General features: G+C 46.3%; 1 protein-coding gene across 1 annotated transcript in view; it reads right to left on the minus strand.

Moving 5' to 3' along the window:
• The window catches only part of RAMP1 (receptor activity modifying protein 1), a 125559-nt gene that overhangs the window by 52307 nt on the left and 49934 nt on the right, over positions 1-23318 (minus strand). Inside the window, exon 3 of the mRNA XM_048870166.2 lies at positions 15841-15979. Within this exon, the coding sequence (XP_048726123.1) occupies positions 15841-15979 (139 nt within the window). The remainder of the gene's footprint in view (positions 1-15840; positions 15980-23318) is intronic.

Below are 23318 nucleotides of genomic sequence, written 5' to 3' on the forward strand. Positions count from 1 at the left end.
AAAAAAAAAATGAAAAATGGCCTTTTATAAAGAAAGACCAAGAGTCAGAGCAGATTAGATGTACAGGCCCATTAAGCAGCTGTAGACTACCTGCTTCAAATATTCTATGGTGCTATCAAGCCAGCCAACTCAAAGCAGTAGTGGATTGGGGTGCTCTAATCCAGCCAAACACTGGGTCTTCAGTGAACAGGAAAATTGTGAAAGTATGAACATCGCTTGGCTACCATGGATTAATGAAAAATCCCACCCTCCAGAAATTTACACATCTTTTAGCAAAGGCTACTCTGTGGGTTTAGGATTGAACTAGAGAGGAGATAAACTCTTTTCCCTTAGCAATGACACCCATTGCAAATAATCCAGATTTTAACCCAAATTGCAAACCGGCGCTTCAAAGATTGGGAAAGCCATGGAGTACACAAAGCAGGCCAGTAAAGAAACTTCTCTAATTTATTTAGAGATCAAAGCTAACTTTAGCTGGTCCACTCTCCCTTGGTACCACTATTTTCAAGTCAGGCATTATGTTTCTCAACTTCCTAGTAAGCCTACAGAAGCTAACTTTAATAGAAGCAATGGCATCTGGTCAATTAGAAGACAAAAAAATTATAATTTATATAAATCTTTGCAGATAGCTTTCTAACAAAAAAGCATCCATAGATGATGCATTGGGAAAACATCCTGGATAGACAAATTACCCTAGAGGAATGGGCTTTGCTCTGAAAAAACAGGGCCAGCAATCTCAGCCTGGAACACAATACAAGACAATTTCTTTAAGGTATTGTTTCAATGGTATCTCAGACCACTCAGGTTAAATAGATAGATAGATAGATAGAAAGGGGATAAATGTTTGAGAAATTCTGGTGAAAGAGGAAATTTTAAGCAATCCATAACTACATACCACAAATTGTTGTGTTTTATTACCAAATGATTCTTTGACAATCCTCTTGGGGCTTCCCAGTGGAAATGGTCCCACAAAAGGGAATGAAAAATTAATCTTTCTTCTGCTAGTAGCTGCTCAGCTATTGGTAGCCTCTCATTGGAGCAAGAAAAAATAGCCCAACCCTAGAGGAACGGTTTAAAAAAAAAAACGGGGGGAAGGGGGGAAGTTGTGGAAAAATTAACACACCAATTACACAACCAGCAAAATGGACAGACAGATACTTAGATATTTGGTTACCTTTTTTCAATACTCAAAGTACATTTGCCTGCAAAAAATTTTTAAAAAAATTTAAAAACCACCCCACCACCACCAAAACAAAACAACACACCTATTTTTTTTTGAATATTAACATTTGCTAAACATGCCTGGCCAGTTACACATATGTATGCAGAGATTTTACTCAAATTATTAAAATCATTAGAAATTACATGGGTGTTGTAACGATGTTCACGCTGAAATACGGTAACACGATGAAACAGAAAGATCTGATGATTAGAATCCTGTATAATGTCTCTTTAAACAAAAGCTATCTATTGTAATAATTGTTTTGATTCTAATAGTTACATGGCAAGGATTTGTAAACTTGTTAAAAACTTCCTAAATAAATAAATTAAAAAAGAAGAAAAGAAAAATGGCTTTTTAAATACAAAAAATTGCTTTTACAAAGCAATTTCCTTTTTTTTTTTCCTTCAAATTTTCTGATTGGACAACTTTTTTTTAAATCAAAATCTTTACATTCCCTCCACTTCTATGTCCCTTTTTTTTCATTTTCCCACCAAAAAAGGTCTGAGGGGGGTAAAAAGAGGAGGGGAAAACAAAGTGGTTTTGAAAGGCAAAACATTTTCATCATTGAGGATGATAGGATGGGTATTATATTTTTTAAAATGAAGTTTTTGTATAAGATTATCAACACATACCTACCATTTTTCAACTCGCTCTGTGCTATTGAGGATAGTAAGATCTTCCTTTTTTTCCTTTGCTTTGTTTTCCCAAAAATACTCTACATTAATACAACACAAAGTTCTTGTGATGGGGAAAGTGCGTGTGGACCCCCACGGGAAAGAAGACCTAACAGCGGATTCTGTTTTTCCTTGTTGATTTCCTCTATTAACTTTACTGAGGAGAAACTTCCCTTTTCCTCCAGTATAGTCACTGGTTACAATAGGATTTTTCCCTCCTTCTGCCTCATCAGTACAGATCAATAAAAGCCAGGTTAGCATGTGCTTAGACTGCAAGCAATAGGTCTGGAAAGCACACTGAAAAAGAAATACCTAGATGCCAAGCTTGAAGTACTATAGCCAGAGTATTTAATGCAATATGTCCAGAGGGCTAATAAGACAGATCTTCTCCACCCCACCCACTGCTATTGGCAACATTACAACCACTGAAGTCAGCGTGCTTTGGAGGACAATCCTGAAAACCCCTCCTCTAGAAATGGTACATCCTGAAATAACAAGATATAAGAAAAAAGCCTACATTTTCCTTTCTGGGTCAGCTTTATCCACCAGTGATGTCAGGGGGTGGATGGTTCTGGCTCTCCTCACATCTGTGGAGCATTCGATTCTCAGCCTTGTGTGAGGAGGCACAAGTCAGCTGCCATTCCTGCCTCTGGACCTTCTCAGATGTCAGAAGTATCCTATAAATTAGTGGGCCAGTTCCCACAGTGCTTGTTATCAAGCACCCCCAGAAGTGGACCAAGAGGTTCTGGGGTTCAGTTGAAAGGCACTAGATAGGACACTGAGCAAAGGGCTCAGAAATCCTGGATTATGTTCCTGGCTCTGCCACAGGCCTGCTGGGTGACCTTGGGCAAGTCACTTAATCACACTATGCCTCGGTTTCCCTTTCCCAGCCTTTGACTGTCTTGCTTATTTAGACAGCAAGCTCTTAAAGGCAGGGACTGTCTCTTACCACCATTTGCACAATGCCTAACGCAACAGGGCCCTGGTCTCAGGTGCCATTGCAATACAAATAATAAATAAAAATACATTCTAAGTGGTAATATGGTAGCACTATATGGTTATATGCCCGGGTGTTGGGGAGAAAGGTGGAAAATGTGTCCATTAGAGATTTAACATGGGTATAAGAAAGTATTAGGAACTAGGTTCCCACCACCACTTGCTAGTCTTTGGATATTTACCAAAACCAGCTTGTCTGCAACATTGTGGTACTATGCAATTTTACTGATCACAAAGGGAAAGAAATAAAACAAAGCACGTCTTGGGTTATTTATTGTAAAATCAGGACAGTACGTTCTACAGACTTAATGTTCTTCCTCTTATCGCTGATTTATTTCAACCTGAATTAAAGATGCTTATTTTATTATTATCCAAAGAACATGGCAGGATGTTCCAGGGAGAAACAGACTGCATCTCTGTTTCCAATATTTTATAAATTGGAATTGAATTACTGACATTGATTACAAACAGAGGGCTCAGCAGAAAACTGCGATGTAATATACAAGATGTTCTAATCATTTCTTCTAATTACCAAGAAACATGAATCAGTAGAAAAAATGCATCTTAAATATCATTTAAAAAATAAACAGTAAAAAGCCATCAAGTCTAGTGACCGGGTCTGAGAGATAGCTTAGCATCTCTCAACATTAAAAATGAATGAGACAAGTTGTTGTCAGGAATTATTTTGTTGTTATATTCTCAGTCTCAAACTACAAGATTTCATTCCTAGAAACGTCAGTAAAATGGCAGCCCTCATTAAAAGACAGCGGCACCAACCATGGTGGTATTGAAGCAGAAATAGGTATTTCTAAAAACCTTTTTGAAACTTAATTTTCAACGGGCAAAATCCTTAGTGGGGCCAGGATTTCACCCATATTCTTATTCAGAAAATAGTTCTGCTGATATGACAACTAATCAGCGCAGAGCTCCTCTAAACAAGTAATTGTGACAGTTAAGATAAAGGAACAAGGTGTTTCAGTTGCCTTCAAAGTGGTCATAAGGTGATAGTGTGCCTGAAGTCCTAGGCAATGATAAGAGGACATGTTTCTTCATAAATATATTATCACCCTATCTAGGGTGACCAGATGTCCCGATTTTATAGGGACAGCCCTGATTTTTGGGTCTTTTTCTTATATAGGCTCCTATTGCCCCTCCACCCCTTGTCCCGATTTTTCACACTTGCTGTCTGGTCATCCTAACCCTATCAAAAATTACTGAGATACTGGAATGCCCATAAAACTGTAATTTGAAAGGTCACAGGGTATTTTGTTTTTTAAAATGGTCACTGACTAACCAAATAAGCCTTCTTGAGAGAATGTACTGATTTCCCTCCAATGCAGAGTCTTAAAAATTTGCCAGTAAACATAAGGCAAAACACATCCTATTCAGTCCAGTTAGACATCAAAAAGCCAGACTTGTTACTTGACAATAATAGTTCAAGAGCAAAAAAAGACGGTTTTTTATTCTCCAATATAGCAAAGTATTCTACTGGTGTGAACCGAATTTATTGGCCTACTCCAACTGTCACTGAGTCAATGGGAGACTCCACAGTGATTTCAGTGGGAGTTGGATTAGATGCTCCGTGAATAGCAAGGAAATAGGCCAGTTCTCCTCCTGCATGACATCTCTGCAGCACTGCATATTCTCAGTCATCATCTGCTCCTCTCTTGCATTGGTATCCCATGGAACACAAGAGTCTACTTCAAGGCTGTTGTCTTGATTTTCAAAGCTCTGCATAGGATAGGCCCTACCCACTGTAAGTCAGTCATGTTAGGGAGAGATGGTCCTTTCAACAACAGACCTACTCCAAACAAGTGTGATCAACAATGACGGGAAGACAGGTGAGTGCAGGAGACAGGAGAAAAACCAAGAACAAGAACTCAGTGGGGCCACTGGATGATCGAGGTGCTGAAGGAGCACTCAAAGAAGATAAGGCCATTGAGGAGAAGCTAAATGAATTCTTTGCTTTGGTTTTCACTGCAGAACATGTGAGGGAGATTCCCACATCTGAACCCTTCTTTTTAGGTGACAAATCATAGAAGTGTAGGACTGGAAGAGACCTCGATAAGTCAACTACTCCAGTTCCCTGCACTCAAGGCAGAATTATGTAATAACTAGACCATTCCTGACAAGAGTTTGTCTAATCTGTTCTTAAAAACTTCCAATGATGGAGATTCCACAACCTCCCTACGCAATTTGTTCCAATGCTTAACTACCCTGACAGTTAGGAAGTTTTTCCTAATGTCCAACTTAAATCTCTCTTGCTGCGATTTAAGCCCATTGCTTCTTGTCCTAACCTCCGAGGTTAAACGAGAACATTTTTCTCCCTCCTTCTTGTAACAAGTTTTTATGCACTTGAAAACTATTATGTCCCCCCTCAGTCTTCTCTTCTCCAGACTAAACAAACCCAATTTTTTCAATCTTTCCTCAGAGGTCATTTTTCTAGAATTTTAATCATTTTTGTTGCTCTTCTCTGGACTTTCTCCAATTTGTGCACATCCTTCCTGACATGTGGTGCCCAGATCGGGACACGACACTCCAGTTGAGGCCTTATCAGTGCAGAGTAGAGTGGAAAAATGACTTCTTATGCCTTGATTACAAAAATGACACTCACTTTTTTTTTGCAAGTGTTACACTGTTGACTCATATTTAGCTTGTGATTCACTACCACCCCCAGATCCCAACCCACAGTACTCGTTCCGAGGCGTCATTTCCCATTTTGTATGTGTGCAGTTGACTGTTCCATCCTACGTGGAGTACTTTGCATTTGTCCTTATTAATTTCATCCTATTTTCTAGTTTGTCAAAATCACTTTGAATTCTAATCCTACTCTCCAAAGCACTTTCAACCCCTCTCAGCTTGGTATCGTCCGCAAATATTATTAGTATACTCTCTTTGCCATTATCTAAATCATTGATGAAGATATTGAACAGAACTGGACCCAGTATTAATCCCTGTGGGACCCCACTCAATATGCCCTTTCAGCTTGACTGTGAACCACTGATACCTATTCTCTGGGAATGGTTTTCCAACCAGTTACACACCCACCTTATAGTAGCTCCATTTAGGCTATATTTCCCTAGTTTGTTTATGAGGAGGTCATGTGAGACGGTATCAAAACCTTTAAAGTCAAGATATACTACATCTACTGCTTCCCCCCTATCTACAAGGCTTGTTACCCTGTCAAAGAAAGCTATTAAGCAGGTTTGACATGATTTGTTCTTGACAAATCCATGTTGACTGTTACTTATCACCTTACTATCTTCTAGGTGTTGGCAAATTGATGGCTTGATTAGTTGCTCCATTATCTTTCTAGGTACTGAAGTTAAGCTGATCGCTCTGTAATTTCCCGGGTTGTCCTTATTCCCTTCTTTTTACAGATTGACACTATATTTGCCCCCTTCTAGTCCTCTGGAATCTCTCCTGCCTTCCATGAGTTTTTGAAGATAAATCGCTAATGGCTCAGATATCGCCTCAGTCAGCTCCTTGAGTATTCCAGGGTGGATTTCATCAGGCCTTGCAGACTTAAAAGTTACTTAGACAAATCAGATGTCTTCAACTTGTTCTTTCCTATTTTAGCCTCATATCCTACCTCATTTTCACTGGCATTCACTATGTTAGACATCTGATTGCTACTAACCTTTCTGGTGAAAATTGAAACAAAAAAGTCATTGAGCTCTTCTTCCATTTCCACATTTTCTGTTATTGTCTTTTCCCCCTCAATGAGTAATGGGCCTACCCTGTCATTGGTCTTCCTCTTGCTTTTCATGTATTTATATGTTATCCTTTATGTTTCTAGCTAGTTTGATCTCATTTTGTGCCTTGGCCTTTCTAAGTTTGCTCTTACATGCTTCTGTTTTTTATATTCATCCTTCATAATTTGACCTAGTTTCCACTTTTTCTTGGACCCTTTTTTGAGTTTCAGACCATTGAAAATCTCCTGGTTAAGCCAGGGTGATCTCTTGCTATACTTGCTGTTTCTTCTTGTCTTGTAGTGGCATAGTTTGCTCTCGTGCCCTGAATAATGTCTCTTTGAAAAATTGCCAACTCTCTTAAACTGCTTTTCTCTTTAGACTTGCTTCCCATGGGATCTTACCTACCAAATCCTGAGTTTGCGAACGTCTGCCTTCTTGAAATCCATTATCTTTCTTCTGCTGTTTTCCCGCCTATCATTCCATGATCACTTTCACCCAAACTGCCTTTCACTTTCAAATTCTCAACCAGTTCCTCCCTATTTGTCAAAATCAAATCTAGAACAGTTGCTTTCTCCACCTTCTGAAATAAAAAATAGTCTCCAACATAGGTGCTAACTTCCCCCTTTCATGTGGGTGCTCAATCCCGCCCCCCCCGCCCCTGGCTCCGCCCCAACTTCACCCCTTCCATGAGGCCCTGCCCCTTCCCTACCCCCATTCCAACCCCTGTTTGGTGGCAGCTGGCCAGGAAACGATGGGAGGTAGGCGGAGGAGCCAGGGTGCAGAGGAGGTGGGGCGGGGAGGAGGGGAACTTGGCTGCCAGCCCTGGAGCAACCACCGAGTTGGCACCTATGGTCTCCAATACATTCCAAGAACTTGTTGGATAATCTGCACCCTGCTGTGTTATTTTCCCAACAGATGTCTGCATAGTTGAAGTCTCCCATCACCACTAAGTCCTGTGCTTTGGATGATTGTTAGTTGTTAAGAAAAAAATCTCATCCACCTCTTCTTCCGGGCTAGGTGGTCTACAGTAGGCCCTTACCATGACATCACCCCTTTTATCTTTACCCAAAGACTTTCAACAAGTCTGTCTCCTATTTCCATCTCAATGTCAGTGAAAGTGTGTACATCTTTGATACACAAAGCAACACCTCCTCCTTTTCTAACCTGACTGAGGTGCCAAAAGAGGAAGTTTTGGAACAAACTGATAAATTAAACAATATTATGTCACCAGGACCAGATAGTATTCACTCAAGAGTTCTGAAGGAACTCAATTATGAAAATACAGAACTACTAAGTGTTTTATGTAACCTATCACTTAAGTCAGCTTCTGTACCAGATGACTGGAGAATAGCTCATGGGACACCAATTTTTTTTAAAAGGTTCCAGAGTTGATCCCGGCAATTACAGGCCAGTAGCCTAACTTCAGTACCAGGCAAACTGGTTGAAACTCTAGTAAAAAACAGAATTATCAGACACATAGATGAACACTATTTGTTGGGGAAGTGATCAACATAGCTTTTGTAAAGGAAAATCATGCCTCACTAATATATTAGAATTTTTAAGGGGGGTCAACAAACTTGTGGACAAGGGTGATCCAGTGGGTATGGTATACTTGGACTTTCAGAAAGCCTTTGACAAGGTCCCTCACCAAAGGCTCTTAAGCAAAGTAAGTGTCATGGGATAAAAGGGAAGTTCCTCTTACAAATCAGTCACTGGTTAAAAGACAGGAAACAAAGGGCAGGAATAAATGGTCAGGTTTCAGAATGGAGAGAGGTAATTAGAGGTGTCCCTCAGGGATCTGTACTGGGATTGGTATGTTCAACATATTCACAAGGGATCTGGAAAAAGGGGTAAACAGTAAAGTGGCAAAATTCACAGACAAAACAAAATTACTCAAGATAGTGAAATCCAAAGCAGACTGTAAAGAGTTACAAACGATTCTCAGAAAAACTGGGTGACTGGGCAATAAAATGAGAGATGAAATTCAATACTGATAAATGCAAAGTAATGCACAATAGAAAACATAATCCCATAATTCCAAAACGATGGGATCTAAATTAGCCATTACTATTCCAGAGAGAGAGAGAGAGAGAGAGATCTTGGAGTCATTGTGGGCAGTTCTCTGAAAACATCCGATCAATATGCAGCAGCAGTCAAAAAAGCTAACCCAATATGAAAAACCATTAGGAAAGGGATATATAATAAGACAGAAAATATCATAATGCCACTATGATACGCCTATACCTTGAATATTGCATATAACTGTGATTGCCCCATGTCAAAAAAGTCACATTGGATTTGGAAAAGGTATAGAGAAGGGCAACAAAAGCGATTAAGGGGATGGAACAACTTTCTTCTGAAGAGAAATTAATAAGACTGGGACTTTTCAGCTTGGAAAAGAGACAACTAAAGGGAGACATGACAGAGGTCTATAAAATCATGACTGGTGTGGAAAAAGTAAATAAGCAAGTGTAATTTACTCCTTCTCATAATAATTTAATTGGGTGACCCCTAATTATTGTGTCAGGCAGCAGGTTTAAAACAAACAAAAGGAAGTATTTCTTCACACAATGCACAGTCACATCTGGAACTTGTTGGCAGGGGATGCTGTGACTATGACAGGGTTCAAAAAAGAACTAGGAAAGTTCATGGAGGATAGGTCTATCAATGGCTATTAGCCAAAATGGGCAGGGATGCAACCCCATGCTCTGGGTGTCCTAGCCTCTGACTGCCAGAAGCTGGGAGTGGATGATAGGGGATAAATAAAACGGTTACTCACCTTTTTGTAACTGTTGTTCATCGAGATGTGTTGCTCATATCTATTCCAGTTAGGTGTGTGCGCCCATGCCACGTGCACGGATGTCGGAAACTTTTTCCCTAGCAGCTACCCATCGGGCTGGCTGTGGAGCCCCCTGGAGTGGCACCGATAGGGTGCTCTATACATGACCATGCCAGCCCGACCCCCCTTCAGTTCCTTCTTGCCAGCTACTCCAACGGAAGGGAAGGTGGGGGGGAATGGAATAGATATGAGCAACACATCTTGAAGAACAACAGTTACAAAAAGGTGAGTAACCGTTTTTTCTTCTTCAAGTGCTTGCTCATATCAATTCCAGTTAGGTGACTCCCAAGCCTTACCTCGGAGGTGGGGTCGGAGTCAAGGAATTGCAGACTGGAGAATCGCCCTGCCGAAGGCCGCATCATTGTGTGATTGGTGGACAATGGCGTAGAGCAACGTGAAGGTGTGCACCAAAGCCCATGCGGCAGCCCTGCAGATTTCCTGGAGGGGTACGTGTGCCAGGAAGGTTGCTGACGAGGTCTGAGCCCTCGTGGAATGAGCCATGACAACAGGCGGAGAGACCTTCACTAAGTCATAACAAGTGCGAATACACGCCGTGATCCAGGAGGACATCCAATGGGAAAAGACCAGCAAACCTTTCATCCGCTCCGCTAGAGAGACGAACAACTGGGTTGTTTTCCGGAACGGCTTTGTTCAGTCTATGTAGAAGGTGAGCGCCCTTCTAATGTCCAGCGAATGCAGCTGCTGCTCACAGAGGATGGCGTATGGCTTTGGAAAGAAAACCGGCAGGAAAGTATCCTGGCTAACATGGAAGCAGGACACGACTTTTGGTAGGAAGGCCGGGTGAGGCCGAAGCTGCACCTTGTCCTTATGAAAGATGGTGGGGGGGGGGAATCACGTGTGAGGGCTCGTAGTTCAGAAACGCATCGTGCTGACGTGATGGCCACTAGGAAGGCAACCTTCCAGAAGAGGTAGAGGAGAGAGCATGAAGCTAGCGGCTCAAAGGGAGGACCCATGAGACAAGATAGGACTAAACTGAGGTGCCAGGCAGGGACAGGGGGCTTCAGCGGGGGATGGATCTTTTCTAGTCCTTTTAGGAAATGTCCCACAATAGGGTGTGCAAACACTGAGCGACTGGAAATGCCCAGGGGAAATGCCTAAATAGCCGCGAGGTGAACCTTAAGAGAACCAAATGCCAGGCGCTGATCTTTCAGGTGCACCATATAGTCCAGGATGCATGGGATTGAAGCCTGGAGTGGGAGTACCTGCCGTTGGGCACACCAGATAGAAAACCTTTTCCATTTTGCTTTGTAAGTGGTTCTGGTAGAAGGCTTGTGGCTTTCCAGGAGCACCTGCCTCACCGGGTCCGAACAGGAGAGCTCTGCTTGGTTCACCCATGGATCCTCCAGGCCATGAGGTGAAGTGACTGAAGGTCAGGGTGGAGAAGGCGACTGAGATTCTGCGAGATGAGGTCAGAAGTGAGAGGTAGGCGAATCGGTGACCGGATCGATAGGTCCATGAGGGTGGGGTACCAGCACTGATGAGGCCAAGCTGTGGCCACCAGGATGATGTCCACCTTGTCCCTTCAGACCTTGAGAAGCACCTTGTGGATGAGAGGAAGTGGTGATAAGGCGTAGTGGTTGACCAGACCATGGGATCAGGAAGGTGTCCACTATCGAGCCCGGGCTGTGAGCCCGGAAAGAGCAAAAGGTTGGGACTTCCTGTTGGCCCACATGGCGAACAGGTCAATTCGGGGAAACTCCCAGCTGCGGAAGATGGAATGGATGACGTCCGGCCGAATCAAACATTCGTGTGTGACGAACTGCCTCCTCAAGCTGTCCGCCAGTACGTTCTGAACACCCGGCAGGTATGAGGCTTAGAGAAGGATGGAGTGGGCTAAACAAAATTCCCATAGGAGGAGAGCTTCCTGGCAGAGAGGAGATGACCGGGCTCCGCCTTGCTTGTTTATGTAAAACATGGCCGTGGTATTGTCCATCAGTACCGCTACACAGTGGCCCTGCAAGTGGGACAGGAACACCTGGCATGCGAGGCAGATTGCCCTGAGCTCTGATGTTGATATGCAGAGCCAGTTCCTCTACTTGCCATAGGCCCTGAGTCGTCATGCTCCCAAGATGTGCTCCCCAGCCGAGCACCAACACATCCATTACCAATGTCAGAGTGGGCTGGGAGGCAGGGGGGTGGAACGGTACCCCGGTGCTTACCATGCGGGGGTCCAGCCACCATGTAGGGAATCGAAGGTATGTCTTGGAACGGTAAGCACCATGTCCAGACTGTCACAATCCGGATGATACACGGGTGCAAGCCATGCCTGCAGGGGCCTGAGCTGCAACCTGGCATGCCGTGGCACGTAGGTGCAGGACGCCATGTGGCCCAGCAGCTTGAGGCACTGTCTCACAATGGCGGTGGGAAAATTGCAAAGGCCAGTGATTACATGTGCAAGGGCTAGACGATGGGCCTCTGGGAGGACTCTCTCGCCTGATTTGCATCCAGGACTCCCCCAGTGAACTCTATTGTTTGTGTTGGGGTGAGAACAGACTTGTTGACGTTCAGAATAATGCCTAAGCAGTCGAACGTGAACTGATAAAGCGTCCTGTCTACTACAAAATGGAGAAAACGTCTGTGAAACGGGTTGATTGAAACATGAAAATTAGCGTCCTTCATGTCGAGGGCGGCGTACCAGTCTCCCAAATCCAGGGAGGGGATGATTGTGCTCAAGGAGACCATGCGGAACTTTGGGTTGACGACGTGCTTGTTGAGTTCCCTTAGGTCCAGAATGGGCTGTAGAACCCCTTTGCCTTGGGAATGAGGAAGCAGCGTGAGTAGAAACCCTTGCCTCTGAGCTCCCGAGGTACCTCCTCCACTGCTCCTAGAGGGAGGACGGACTGGACCTCCTGGACCAGGAGTTGCTCGTGAGAGGGGTCCCTGAAGAGGGATGGGCAGGGGGGTGGGAGGGCGGGAAGGAGCAGAAGTGGATAGAATAGCCAGCCTCTACCGTGCGGAGGACCCACTGGTCCGATTTAATAAGGGACCACGCATGGTAGAAGCGGGATAGACTGTTCAGGGAGGGAGGATAACTGGCTGGGATATGGACTGGTAATCCATCCTCGTGTGCATCTTCAAGATGGACGCTTAGGGCCCAGAGGGGGCTTGGACTGTCCCTGGCCCTGACCAGAGGGAGGACGCGATGGTCTGCACCTGATGTATGTCCTCCTCCTGCGGGAGAAGTCCTGCCTGGGCCTAGCAGGGAAAGACAGCTGCTGGGTGGGCTGGGGCTTAAACGGCTTTCTTTGAGTCGCCGCGGTATGCATGCCTAGAGACTTAATTAATTGTGTTCCTTGAATCTTTCAGGCTATGCCACCTAGAGTTGGTCTGTTCAGCGAAGAGCCCCTGACCGTCAAACGGAAGGTCTTGGATAGTTTGCTGAACTTCCAGCGGGAGACCTGAGGACTGAAGCCAGGCGTTACGCCGCATGGCGATACCAGATGCCAGTGTACGTGCCGCCACGTCCGCAGCATCCAGGGAGACTTGAAGAGCAGTTCGGGCCACTAGTCTGCCCTCCTCAGCAATGGCTCCCAGCTCCTGCCGAGAATCGGATAGGAGGAGCTCCTTGAACTTTTGAATAGCAGACTAGGAATTATAGCTGTATCTGCTAAGGATCATGAGCTGATTAGCGATCCGTAGGGGGAGGCCACTGGTAGAATAAACCTTTCTCCCAAAGAGATCCAGACATTTCACATCCCTTGATTTAGGGGCAGGCCCCTGCTGACCCAGTCTTTCTTTTTCGTTTACCGCATCCACCACCAGGGAGCATGGGGGGGGAGGGAAATGGATAAAGAGGTATCCGTACCCCTTAGTGAGGACAAAGTACTTTCTTTAGGCCCCTTTGGCTGTGCGGGGAATGGAGGCCGGAGTTTGCCAGATTATAAAGTCAGTTCAGTCAAATGCCAAAACAAAGGGCAGTTGCACCCTAGAGGGCCCTTCTGGTGTCAGAACGTCCACCATGGGATCCTCTTCTTCTACGACCTCTTCCACCTGGAGATTCATGTTTAAGGCCACTCGCCATAGGAGTTCCTGCAGGGCCCGGTAGTCCATGGGTTGGGGGCCAGATGCGGATGTACCCACCACCGCCTCATCAGGAGAAGACGAGGAGGAGGTGACCAGCAGAATTGGGTCCAAGACAGCCCCTTGGTCACTGGTTCTGGTTCCTCCTGAGCACGAGGTGTAGCCTCCACTGGGGGTGGGGCCGGATCCAGGGTTTGTGTGGGGTGCGGAGGATGACAACTGATGGGAATACAAGACCCAGAATGAGATGGCGGAGGGATGCCTGGAGGGTGCCCTGGGCTTGGTGGTACGCCCAGGGAGTCCAGAACTGCCACTAGGGTTGCCAGTGGGGCACTGAAGAGTCCCGTCCGAGACTGCCCGGACCTGATTGGGGTGCCTCCGATGCTCCCGATGCCCTACCTGACCTGGGGGAGGGTGACTGGGAGCGGGACGGCCAAGGAGGGGCGGTACGCTGGGCTGGGGGGGTTCTGCGTCCCCTGACGGGCGGAATGGGTACCGTGCGGAGTGGCGAGATCCAGACGGTTATTTGCGGTGCCATTGTGGAGAGAAGTACCGGGAGATCGATTGGCTCCGAGATGTTGGACTTCGCCTCAGTGGAGAGCGGCCACAGGAGTGTGACCAATGCCGTGCCAGGGAATGGTGCCGTGCCAGAGAGCGGTGCCACGATGGAGAGTGGTTTCGCGGACAGCGTCGCGGAGCGGTGCCACGGGGTCTCAGACTTTGACCTAGACCTCGAGCAGGACCACAACCTGTCAGCCGATGACCACCTCGAGCGGGGGCGGCTCCGAGGATCAGGGCTGCGAGACCAGTGCCGCGAGTCAGACCAGCACGGAGCACCAATCCCATCATTCCATGGGCATCCTACTACATTGCCAGCTGCTTTTCAACTGAAGTGGGGGGGAGGGAAGAGTGCGTGTGTGTATGGAGGTGGGGAGACAGACAGTGTGTTTTGTGGGACAGACAGTGCATCAGCATGCTGTCTTGTAAGTTCAGACAGCAGTAGGAAGCAACCAGTCCTGAAGCAGGGGGAGAGGGAAACCCCAACATCAACCCCTGCCTCCATCCCTGGGCTCTCTCTCTCTCACACACACGCCTCTGTGTTCAGCAGCACAAGCATTCCACATGAATGGTTTGCTCTGTGTCCCGGGGCTGGTCAGCACAGCACGCAAGGGCTGTCAGAAACGGAGCTTTGAAAGCGGCAGGGTGCATGCCTCCAGGGCAGCCGAGTTCAAAACAATGAGCAGAGCGGCCGCTTGAGGCATCATGGGACCGCTCCGGAGGCCAATTACAGGGCAGCCAGCGCTCAAGTGTCCACACTGGCAGTAGAGCCCCGGAGCCTCTGCACTTGAAAGCTTGACTGTCATCGAGGTGGGTTTTCTGCAGCGCGGCACCCGAGGAGTTTCGGTGAGCAAAGTAGCTTGGCAGCATGTACATGTCTGCAGTTTGAGTGCAAAAAGCAGCTTTGCTTCACAGAAACTTGCCAGTGTAGACAAGCCCTAAGTGTAAAACCCACCTCTTTGGCCAAGCCTCCCAGCAATAGCTCAAACACACTCCAGACACCATCCATTTTACTCTATTTTAAAATAAATCAGCATCTTCAGGCCTATTCCCTACTGGCAGAAAGGAGAGCGAGAGAGAGAGAGAGACAGACCGACCAACATAATTGTCGCTACACTTATTCCTGGAAGTTACTCAGTGATAGGCAGCAGAGTAAGAACATAAGATTGGCCCTACTGGGTCAGACCAAAGGTCCATCTAGCCCAGTATCCTGTCTTCCAGTGCCAGGTGCCCCAGAGGGAACGAACAGACCAGGTCATCATCAAGTGATCCATGCCCTGTGGTTCATTCTCAGCTTCTAGCAAACAGAAATACGTTCAGAAAAGTATGCAAGATATTTCTCTCAAGCAGTGATGGGAAAATAGGCTCCAATATGTAATGCCTTGAAGTGGAGTCCCTGGAAACTGAAACAAGTTGCAAGGCAGTGTGGAATACAATCTGTGAACCTAACACAGCGCCCTGCTGCCTCTTGTTCAGAAGCACTGTTTGGAAGGACAACATGTAATATTACGCTACATCAGTTCGCTCACAGCTACATTGTAATGACCACATCATCTTCCGTAGTGCAGGGGATAAACACTGCCCTGGTCACACTGGACAATGCATGGTGTGATCAGCTTCCCATGGAAGCGTGGTGCTCAGACACTATGGTGATAGGCACTAGTACTAAACCCTAAGCTTGATAGTTTGAAAACAAGACCCTGTGGGTAGCTGAGGCAGGCTGGCAGTTCTTTCGCTGGTCACCAGGTCTCTGGCCAGGACACCCTGCTTTGTTATATCAGAAAGGTCTGGAGACAATAGCACCAAGACACTCACCCTACTGTCTCATCCCAGTCACACCACAGCTTCTGCCCTATCACCTCCATGTCAAATTTAAACCGGTTTAGGCAGTAATCCTGGATCAGCTGGCCATAGTCTGCGTCATGGCACGCGGTGACCACGATAAAGTGATGGGCTGAAAGAGAAAAGGAACAAGGTTGGGTTGGCTTTAATGGTCTGATTTATTGGCACTGAAAATATTGTCATCAAAATCTTTCCTTCTCCCCACTCCCCAATTACAGCACCCCGGCCCAGATCCTCAAAGGTGTTTAGGTACCTAACTCCCTGGCCTTTTCTCCCTTCTCTGGGGTACAAACCACCCCCTGCTTGGCAGTAAGGCCAGGTAGGTCCTGCACTTCCTCAGAGTTTGCCTGCCAACTCCCTTCATTCTTCTGCCAATAGCAATTATAATTCCACTGACATAAGCCAGCTGACTAATATGTCAGGAAGCCTCCCTTCTGCTCTGCGTCCATGTAACTGGAGTATCATTAGCATCCCTGTTCTCAGTAGAATCCTTCCATACCAGATCCCCTGCACAATGCTGCAGCCTCAGAAATGGCCTGTCCAACCTCCCACGCAATCCTCATTAGAAAAGAATGGCAAATACTGCTCTGCCAAGGACTGTACTCGACTCTCCTCTCCAAACATGACAGTTCCAGACGAGGAGCCAGTATCTGGATGACAGGATTCCACTTTTTGTGCATGTTAATGAATTATTGTCCATTAGGAGCTCTCGAGCTGGACACACAAGCTTAGCAGCCATGTGGTCCCCACATGGGAGCCTAGATATAGAAACAGCTCCCAAGGCCTAGGAAGAATATGGGAAGAACATAGAAATTGACATAGAAAAAGACCAGTACATTTTATCTAGTCCAAAAGCCTTTTTGTAGCCCTGGGCTATTCAAAGAAAGTTATAAATATCTCCCATGAAGCATCCGATAGTGCAATCTTATACCGCAGTGGTTAAGTTTCTTCCTGAGTCCATCCTGGGATGAATTTATGCACTGACATATGAGGATTGATAGCCCTTGCCATTTTTATCCTATCTACTTTATAATAGCAGCAGATGCTAGAATAATTCATACCAGTATGTCTCATCTTGTTTAGAACCTTACCACGCTGTTTGCCTCCAGAGCAGCACGCAGTAGGGAGTTCCATAAATCAAGTTCTATAAATCACTCGGATTCTGCATAAGAGTAGTTTTCAGTTCCTTGAATCAATGTGAACATGTTGCTTTTCCATGACATTTATGGTTGGGGAGCCGTGTTCAGTATTTGGATGGCAACCCCCGGCTCATGGTGTGTGGTAGGAGCCAGAGAGGCTTGGTTCCAGTTTCCAAAACAGGTCACCCTTTGTTAGTCAGCACATGATGGGAGGGTAAGTTGAACGTGGTGTGCCGACGCACTCAGGGGCCTGGCCTACACTACAGAAAGTTGCCACATTTGAACACGATTGCGAACGACTGAATGAAATGAGACGATTCAAATCATGACTTACGGTCAGTGCAGATCAGGCCAGTTACGACCACGTCAGCTAACTGAGAGTAAACTCACCAGGGTTAAGGTTTGCAAATATCAGCTCTGATCATGCCCTCCTATACTTGATTGCAAAGTCCAGAACAAAGGCTTTCTTTCCAGGACAAATGAGCACTGACCACCTGAAACCCAGCACTAGAATGACTCAGACCAAACCAGCAACCCTACAGCAAGACACCACAGTCTACAGCAGCCAAGGGTTTTATTTATGAACATCGGTAACAAGACCCGATCTTTTTTATATTATTCAAAAGACCTGGACCAAATTCTTAAGTACGTACAGTTTTAGGAACAGTTTCAGCAAAAGCTTAAGCTTAAGGGGAGAGTGTTGTCCTTAATGGAATGCTGACGTCCAGTTCTTCAGTACGTGGTGGAGAACACATGTGCTATCAATGAAATCAAGCTCGGCTAAGTCAGATGAAACCAGGCTTGGTTAAGTCGCCATGAGAATCACAATGGGAACCTTAACATGAAGGATACAACTCCTGCCATGGATTAGATGGAAGCTGTATTCACCTAATTTGACTGGGACACTAGAATTTCCAAATGGGTCTGCTTTATTATATCTTAGGCCTTCTCTACATTGGAGATTTGCCCCAGTTACAGCCATTGGTGACCAAAGTCTGGTCCTTCCCTTGTTTTGCTGAAGACCTCAGAGAGGTTTGTGATTCAGGTTTAAAACCACTGATTTAGTTTATTATTAAAAATAATGTCTTCTATAGAAATCATAAATAACCAAGGACAAAGTGGGGAGAGAGAGAAATAGGATCTAATCCTGTAGCTCTCACTCAGGCAATAGGTCAGGACCCTTAACCATCATCAATAAAGTTTCATACTTCAGTGAGATGAATGGGTTGAAGGAGAGGGCAAAGGTCATACCTCCCGAGGTGGGTGGATAAGCACATTGGGAGTTCCTGACTTTGCTTCTGCTGCTGTCTGGCCTGGAAGAGGGGCCGTAGCATGTCTCCGAATACTGGTGCTGGTATTTTTCCAATAGAAAAAAGGACGGAAACGAAGCATGTGGTTAAAAATGCAAATTTAGCAAGGGCAGAGTATGTTGCAAAAATTGCAGAGTGAGACCTGAAAATTGCAAGACCGATGTACAATTGTGTCCTGTCCCCGACATTAAAAAAAGCCTTTTTTGGGGGGGGTGGAGGGGTGAGAGGGGATGCTGCTTGGTGCAAGCTAAACTGATAGAAGCCAGGCTTAAACGGATTCAAGAGATTGTCCACACACACAGCTGCACTGCTGTAACTAAATCAGTATAAAAAGGATCCCTTTAATTAAACCACTATAACAGTGCATGGACCAGGCCTGGGAGGTTGGGATGAGAAAATGTGTAGTAATGTTACACAGGGCAGAGAGCTCGGACTCTATGAAAAAAATTAATACAGGCCATCTGAGCATGACGCTGGCAGACCAGATGCCAGCTCCTGCCAACTAGGCCCCTAGGCCTCACTGACCACGGACAGATGCATAGCTGGAAACCAGTCTGGCTCACCTGTGGGTTAGTATAGTTAAAATAGGTATTTATTAGGTTTATAAAAATGTGTTTAGACGTTATGAAATGCTTTTGAGTTGCTGCATGCATTAATGTTGCTTATAATTAGGGCCCTACCAAATTCACTGGCCATTTTGGTCAATTTCACAGTCATAGGATTTTAAAAAAAATTTAATTTAATTATTTCAGCTATTTAAATGTGAAATTTCATAATGTTGTAATTGTTGGGGTCCTGACCCAAAAAGGAGTTGGGGGGGGTCAAAAGGTTATTGTAGGGGGGTTGTGGTACTGCGACCCTTACATCCCAGTTGGGAGCCACTCCAGACAGCTTGACACTGATCATGCTCAGAAATGATTTACTAATTGATAACAAATTTCCTTCTCTCAAAACCACCCATCTTGATCTGAGCTGTGGAAGAGCTTGTGGACTGCTGTGTCTAACTGTTCCAACAGTACTCCAGCCCAGATGGCACAGGCATGTGAAATCAGCCCACAGATATCTGTTATTCAGTGGCAGATAGTTAGCATAAATCGACGCAGCTCTGTGGAGGGTAGTATCATACAGAAGGAAAGATGCAGAGTATTGTGATACAGTGCACACAGGGACTAAGGATGCAGCCAGAGGTGCTGGGTGACCAAAGAGGAAGAAGGCTGTAGAGAGACATAATTGGGGAAAGGGAAAGGCCGGGAGCTCAGGTATGAGGAAATCAGGATTAACACTACAAAAGAAGAATAAAATGCAGTCACAGGTAAGCCCAGTCAGCATAGCTTTAGACAGGACAGGAGGGATAGCTCAGTGGTTTGAGCATTGGCCTGCTGAACCCAGGGTTGTGAGTTCAATCCTTGAGGGGGCCATTTAGGGATCTGGGGCAAAAATTGGGGATTGGTCCTGCTTTGAGCAGGGGGTAGGACTAGATGACCTCCTGAGGTCCCGTCCAACCCTGATATTCTCTGATCTGTTGCTGACCTTTTTAAATCTTCACTGGGGTGCTGTGGCTTCTCTGAGAGAGACATTCTGCTGAGATCTCCATGCCTCAGCCTGAACGGAGAGAGGCACATCATGAGCAAACTGCTCTGAGGAAGCTCATAGTAGGAAGGTGATATGGAAGGGGGGGGGTTCAGCTGTTGTGACCTGCACTGGATGTGCCATGTTTGTCTTTCTTCCACAGGACAGAAGCAACTTTGTACAGACAAAGTGCAAGCTGGTCTCCATATTGGAAGAGAAGATTGAAGGTCTGGAGCAACAGATAACAACCCTGCGTTGCATACGAGAAACTGAGGATTTTCTGGACAAAACTCAGGATAGGCTTCTAGGGGCACAAAGCTCTAAAGATATAGAGCAGGTTGCACAGAGGAGCCAAGAGGCCAGTGAAGAAGCTTGGCAACATGTGACCTCCAGAAGAGGTAAGCGGAATGTCCGGGTTCCAGTAACACAGACACAGGTAACTAACCGCTTTCATGTTCTCTCCACAGGTATCGTTGCGGAGAGTGGACCAGATGATATGTCTGGGGCGAGAAAGCAGAAGGAGACTCCGCTGGTTGGAAGGCATGAGATGCTATGTCCTGAGGTTGGGGGTTCCACGACCACCACTCCCAAGAGGAGAAGGCGGGTGGTGGTGGTCGGGGACTCTCTCCTCCGGGGGACTGAGTCATCTATCTGCCGCCCTGACCGGGAAAACCGAGAAGTCTGCTGCTTGCCAGGGGCTAAGATTCGCGATGTGACGGAGAGACTGCCGAGACTCATCAAGCCCTCGGATCGCTACCCCTTCCTGCTTCTCCACGTGGGCACCAATGATACTGCCAAGAATGACCTTGAGCGGATCACTGCGGACTATGTGGCTCTAGGAAGAAGGATAAAGGAGTTGGAGGCGCAAGTGGTGTTCTCGTCCATCCTCCCCATGGAAGGAAAAGGCCTAGGTAGGGACCGTCGAATCGTGGAAGTCAACGAATGGCTACGCAGGTGGTGTCGGAGAGAAGGCTTTGGATTCTTTGACCATGGGATGGTGTTCCATGAAGGAGGAGTGCTGGGTAGAGAGGGAAGAGCATCTTTGCCAGCAGGCTGGCTAACCTAGTGAGGAGGGCTTTAAACTAGGTTCACCGGGGGAAGGAGACCAAAGCCCTGAGGTAAGTGGGAAAGCGGGATACCGGGAGGAAGCACAGGCAGGAATGTCTGTGAGGGGAGGGCTCCTGCCTCATACTGGGAATGAGGGGCGATCAACAGGTTATCTCAAGTGCTTATATACAAATGCACAAAGCCTTGGAAACAAGCAGGGAGAACTGGAGGTCCTGGTGATGTCAAAGAACTATGACGTGATCGGAATAACAGAGACTTGGTGGGATAACTCACATGACTGGAGTACTGTCATGGATGGTTATAAACTGTTCAGGAAGGACAGGCAGGGCAGAAAAGGTGGGGGAGTAGCACTGTATGTAAGGGAGCAGTATGACTGCTCAGAGCTCCGGTACGAAACTGCAGAAAAACCTGAGTGTCTCTGGATTAAGTTTAGAAGTGTGTGCAACAAGAGTGATGTAGTGGTGGGAGTCTGCTATAGACCACCGGACCAGGGGGATGAGGTAGATGAGGCTTTCTTCTGGCAGCTCACGGAAGCTACTAGATCGCATGCCCTGATTCTCATGGGTGACTTTAATTTTCCTGATATCTGCTGGGAGAGCAATACAGCGGTGCATAGACAATCCAGGAAGTTTTTGGAAAGCGTAGGGGACAATTTCCTGGTGCAAGTGCTAGAGGAGCCAACTGGGGGGGGCGCTTTTCTTGACCTGCTGCTCACAAACCGGGTAGAATTAGTGGGGGAAGCAAAAGTGGATGGGAATCTGGGAGGCAGTGACCATGAGTTGGTTGAGTTCAGGATCCTGACGCAGGGAAGAAAGGTAAGCAGCAGGATATGGACCCTGGACTTCAGAAAAGCAGACTTCGACTCCCTCAGGGAACGGATGGCCAGGATCCCCTGGGGGACTAACATGAAAGGGAAAGGAGTCCAGGAGAGCTGGCTGTATTTCAAGGAATCCCTGTTGAGGTTACAGGGACAAACCATCCCAATGAGTCGAAAGAATAGTAAATATGGCAGGCGACCAGCTTGGCTTAATGGTGAAATCCTAGCGGATCTTAAACATAAAAAAGAAGCTTACAAGAAGTGTAAGGTTGGACATATGACCAGGGAAGAGTATAAAAATATTGCTCGGGCATGTAGGAATGATATCAGGAGGGCCAAATCGCACCTGGAGCTGCAGCTAGCCAGAGATGTTAAGAGCAACAAGAAGGGTTTCTTCAGGTATGTTGGTAACAAGAAGAAAGCCAAGGAAAGTGTGGGCCCCTTACTGAATGAGGGAGGCAACCTAGTGACAGAGGATGTGGAAAAAGCTAATGTACTCAATGCTTTTTTTGCCTCTGTTTTCACTAACAAGGTCAGCTCCCAGACTGCTGCGCTGGGCATCACAAAATGGGGAAGAGATGGCCAGCCCTCTGTGGAGATAGAGGTGGTTAGGGACTATTTAGAAAAGCTGGACATGCACAAGTCCATGGGGCCGGACGAGTTGCATCCGAGAGTGCTGAAGGAATTGGCGGCTGTGATTGCAGAGCCATTGGCCATTATCTTTGAAAACTCGTGGCGAACGGGGGAAGTCCCGGATGACTGGAAAAAGGCTAATGTAGTGCCAATCTTTAAAAAAGGGAAGAAGGAGGATCCTGGGAACTACAGGCCAGTCAGCCTCACCTCAGTCCCTGGAAAAATCATGGAGCAGGTCCTCAAAGAATCAATCCTGAAGCACTTGCATGAGAGGAAAGTGATCAGGAACAGCCAGCATGGATTCACCAAGGGAAGGTCATGCCTGACTAATCTAATCGCCTTTTATGATGAGATTACTGGTTCTGTGGATGAAGGGAAAGCAGTGGATGTATTGTTTCTTGACTTTAGCAAAGCTTTTGACACGGTCTCCCACAGTATTCTTGTCAGCAAGTTAAGGAAGTATGGGCTGGATGAATGCACTATAAGGTGGGTAGAAAGCTGGCTAGATTGTCGGGCTCAACGGGTAGTGATCAATGGCTCCATGTCTAGTTAGCAGCCGGTATCAAGTGGAGTGCCCCAAGGGTCGGTCCTGGGGCCGGTTTTGTTCAATATCTTCATAAATGATCTGGAGGATGGTGTGGATTGCACTCGCAGCAAATTTGCGGATGATACTAAACTGGGAGGAGTGGTAGATACGCTGGAGGGGAGGGATAGGATACAGAAGGACCTAGACAAATTGGAGGATTGGGCCAAAAGAAATCTGATGAGGTTCAATAAGGATAAGTGCAGGGTCCTGCACTTAGGATGGAAGAACCCAATGCACAGCTACAGACTAGGGACCGAATGGCTAGGCAGCAGTTCTGCAGAAAAGGACCTAGGGGTGACAGTGGACGAGAAGCTGGATATGAGTCTGCA

Source organism: Caretta caretta, chromosome 11 (assembly GCF_965140235.1).
Source record: "Caretta caretta isolate rCarCar2 chromosome 11, rCarCar1.hap1, whole genome shotgun sequence".
In the NCBI taxonomy this organism is placed as follows: Eukaryota; Metazoa; Chordata; order Testudines; family Cheloniidae; genus Caretta; species Caretta caretta.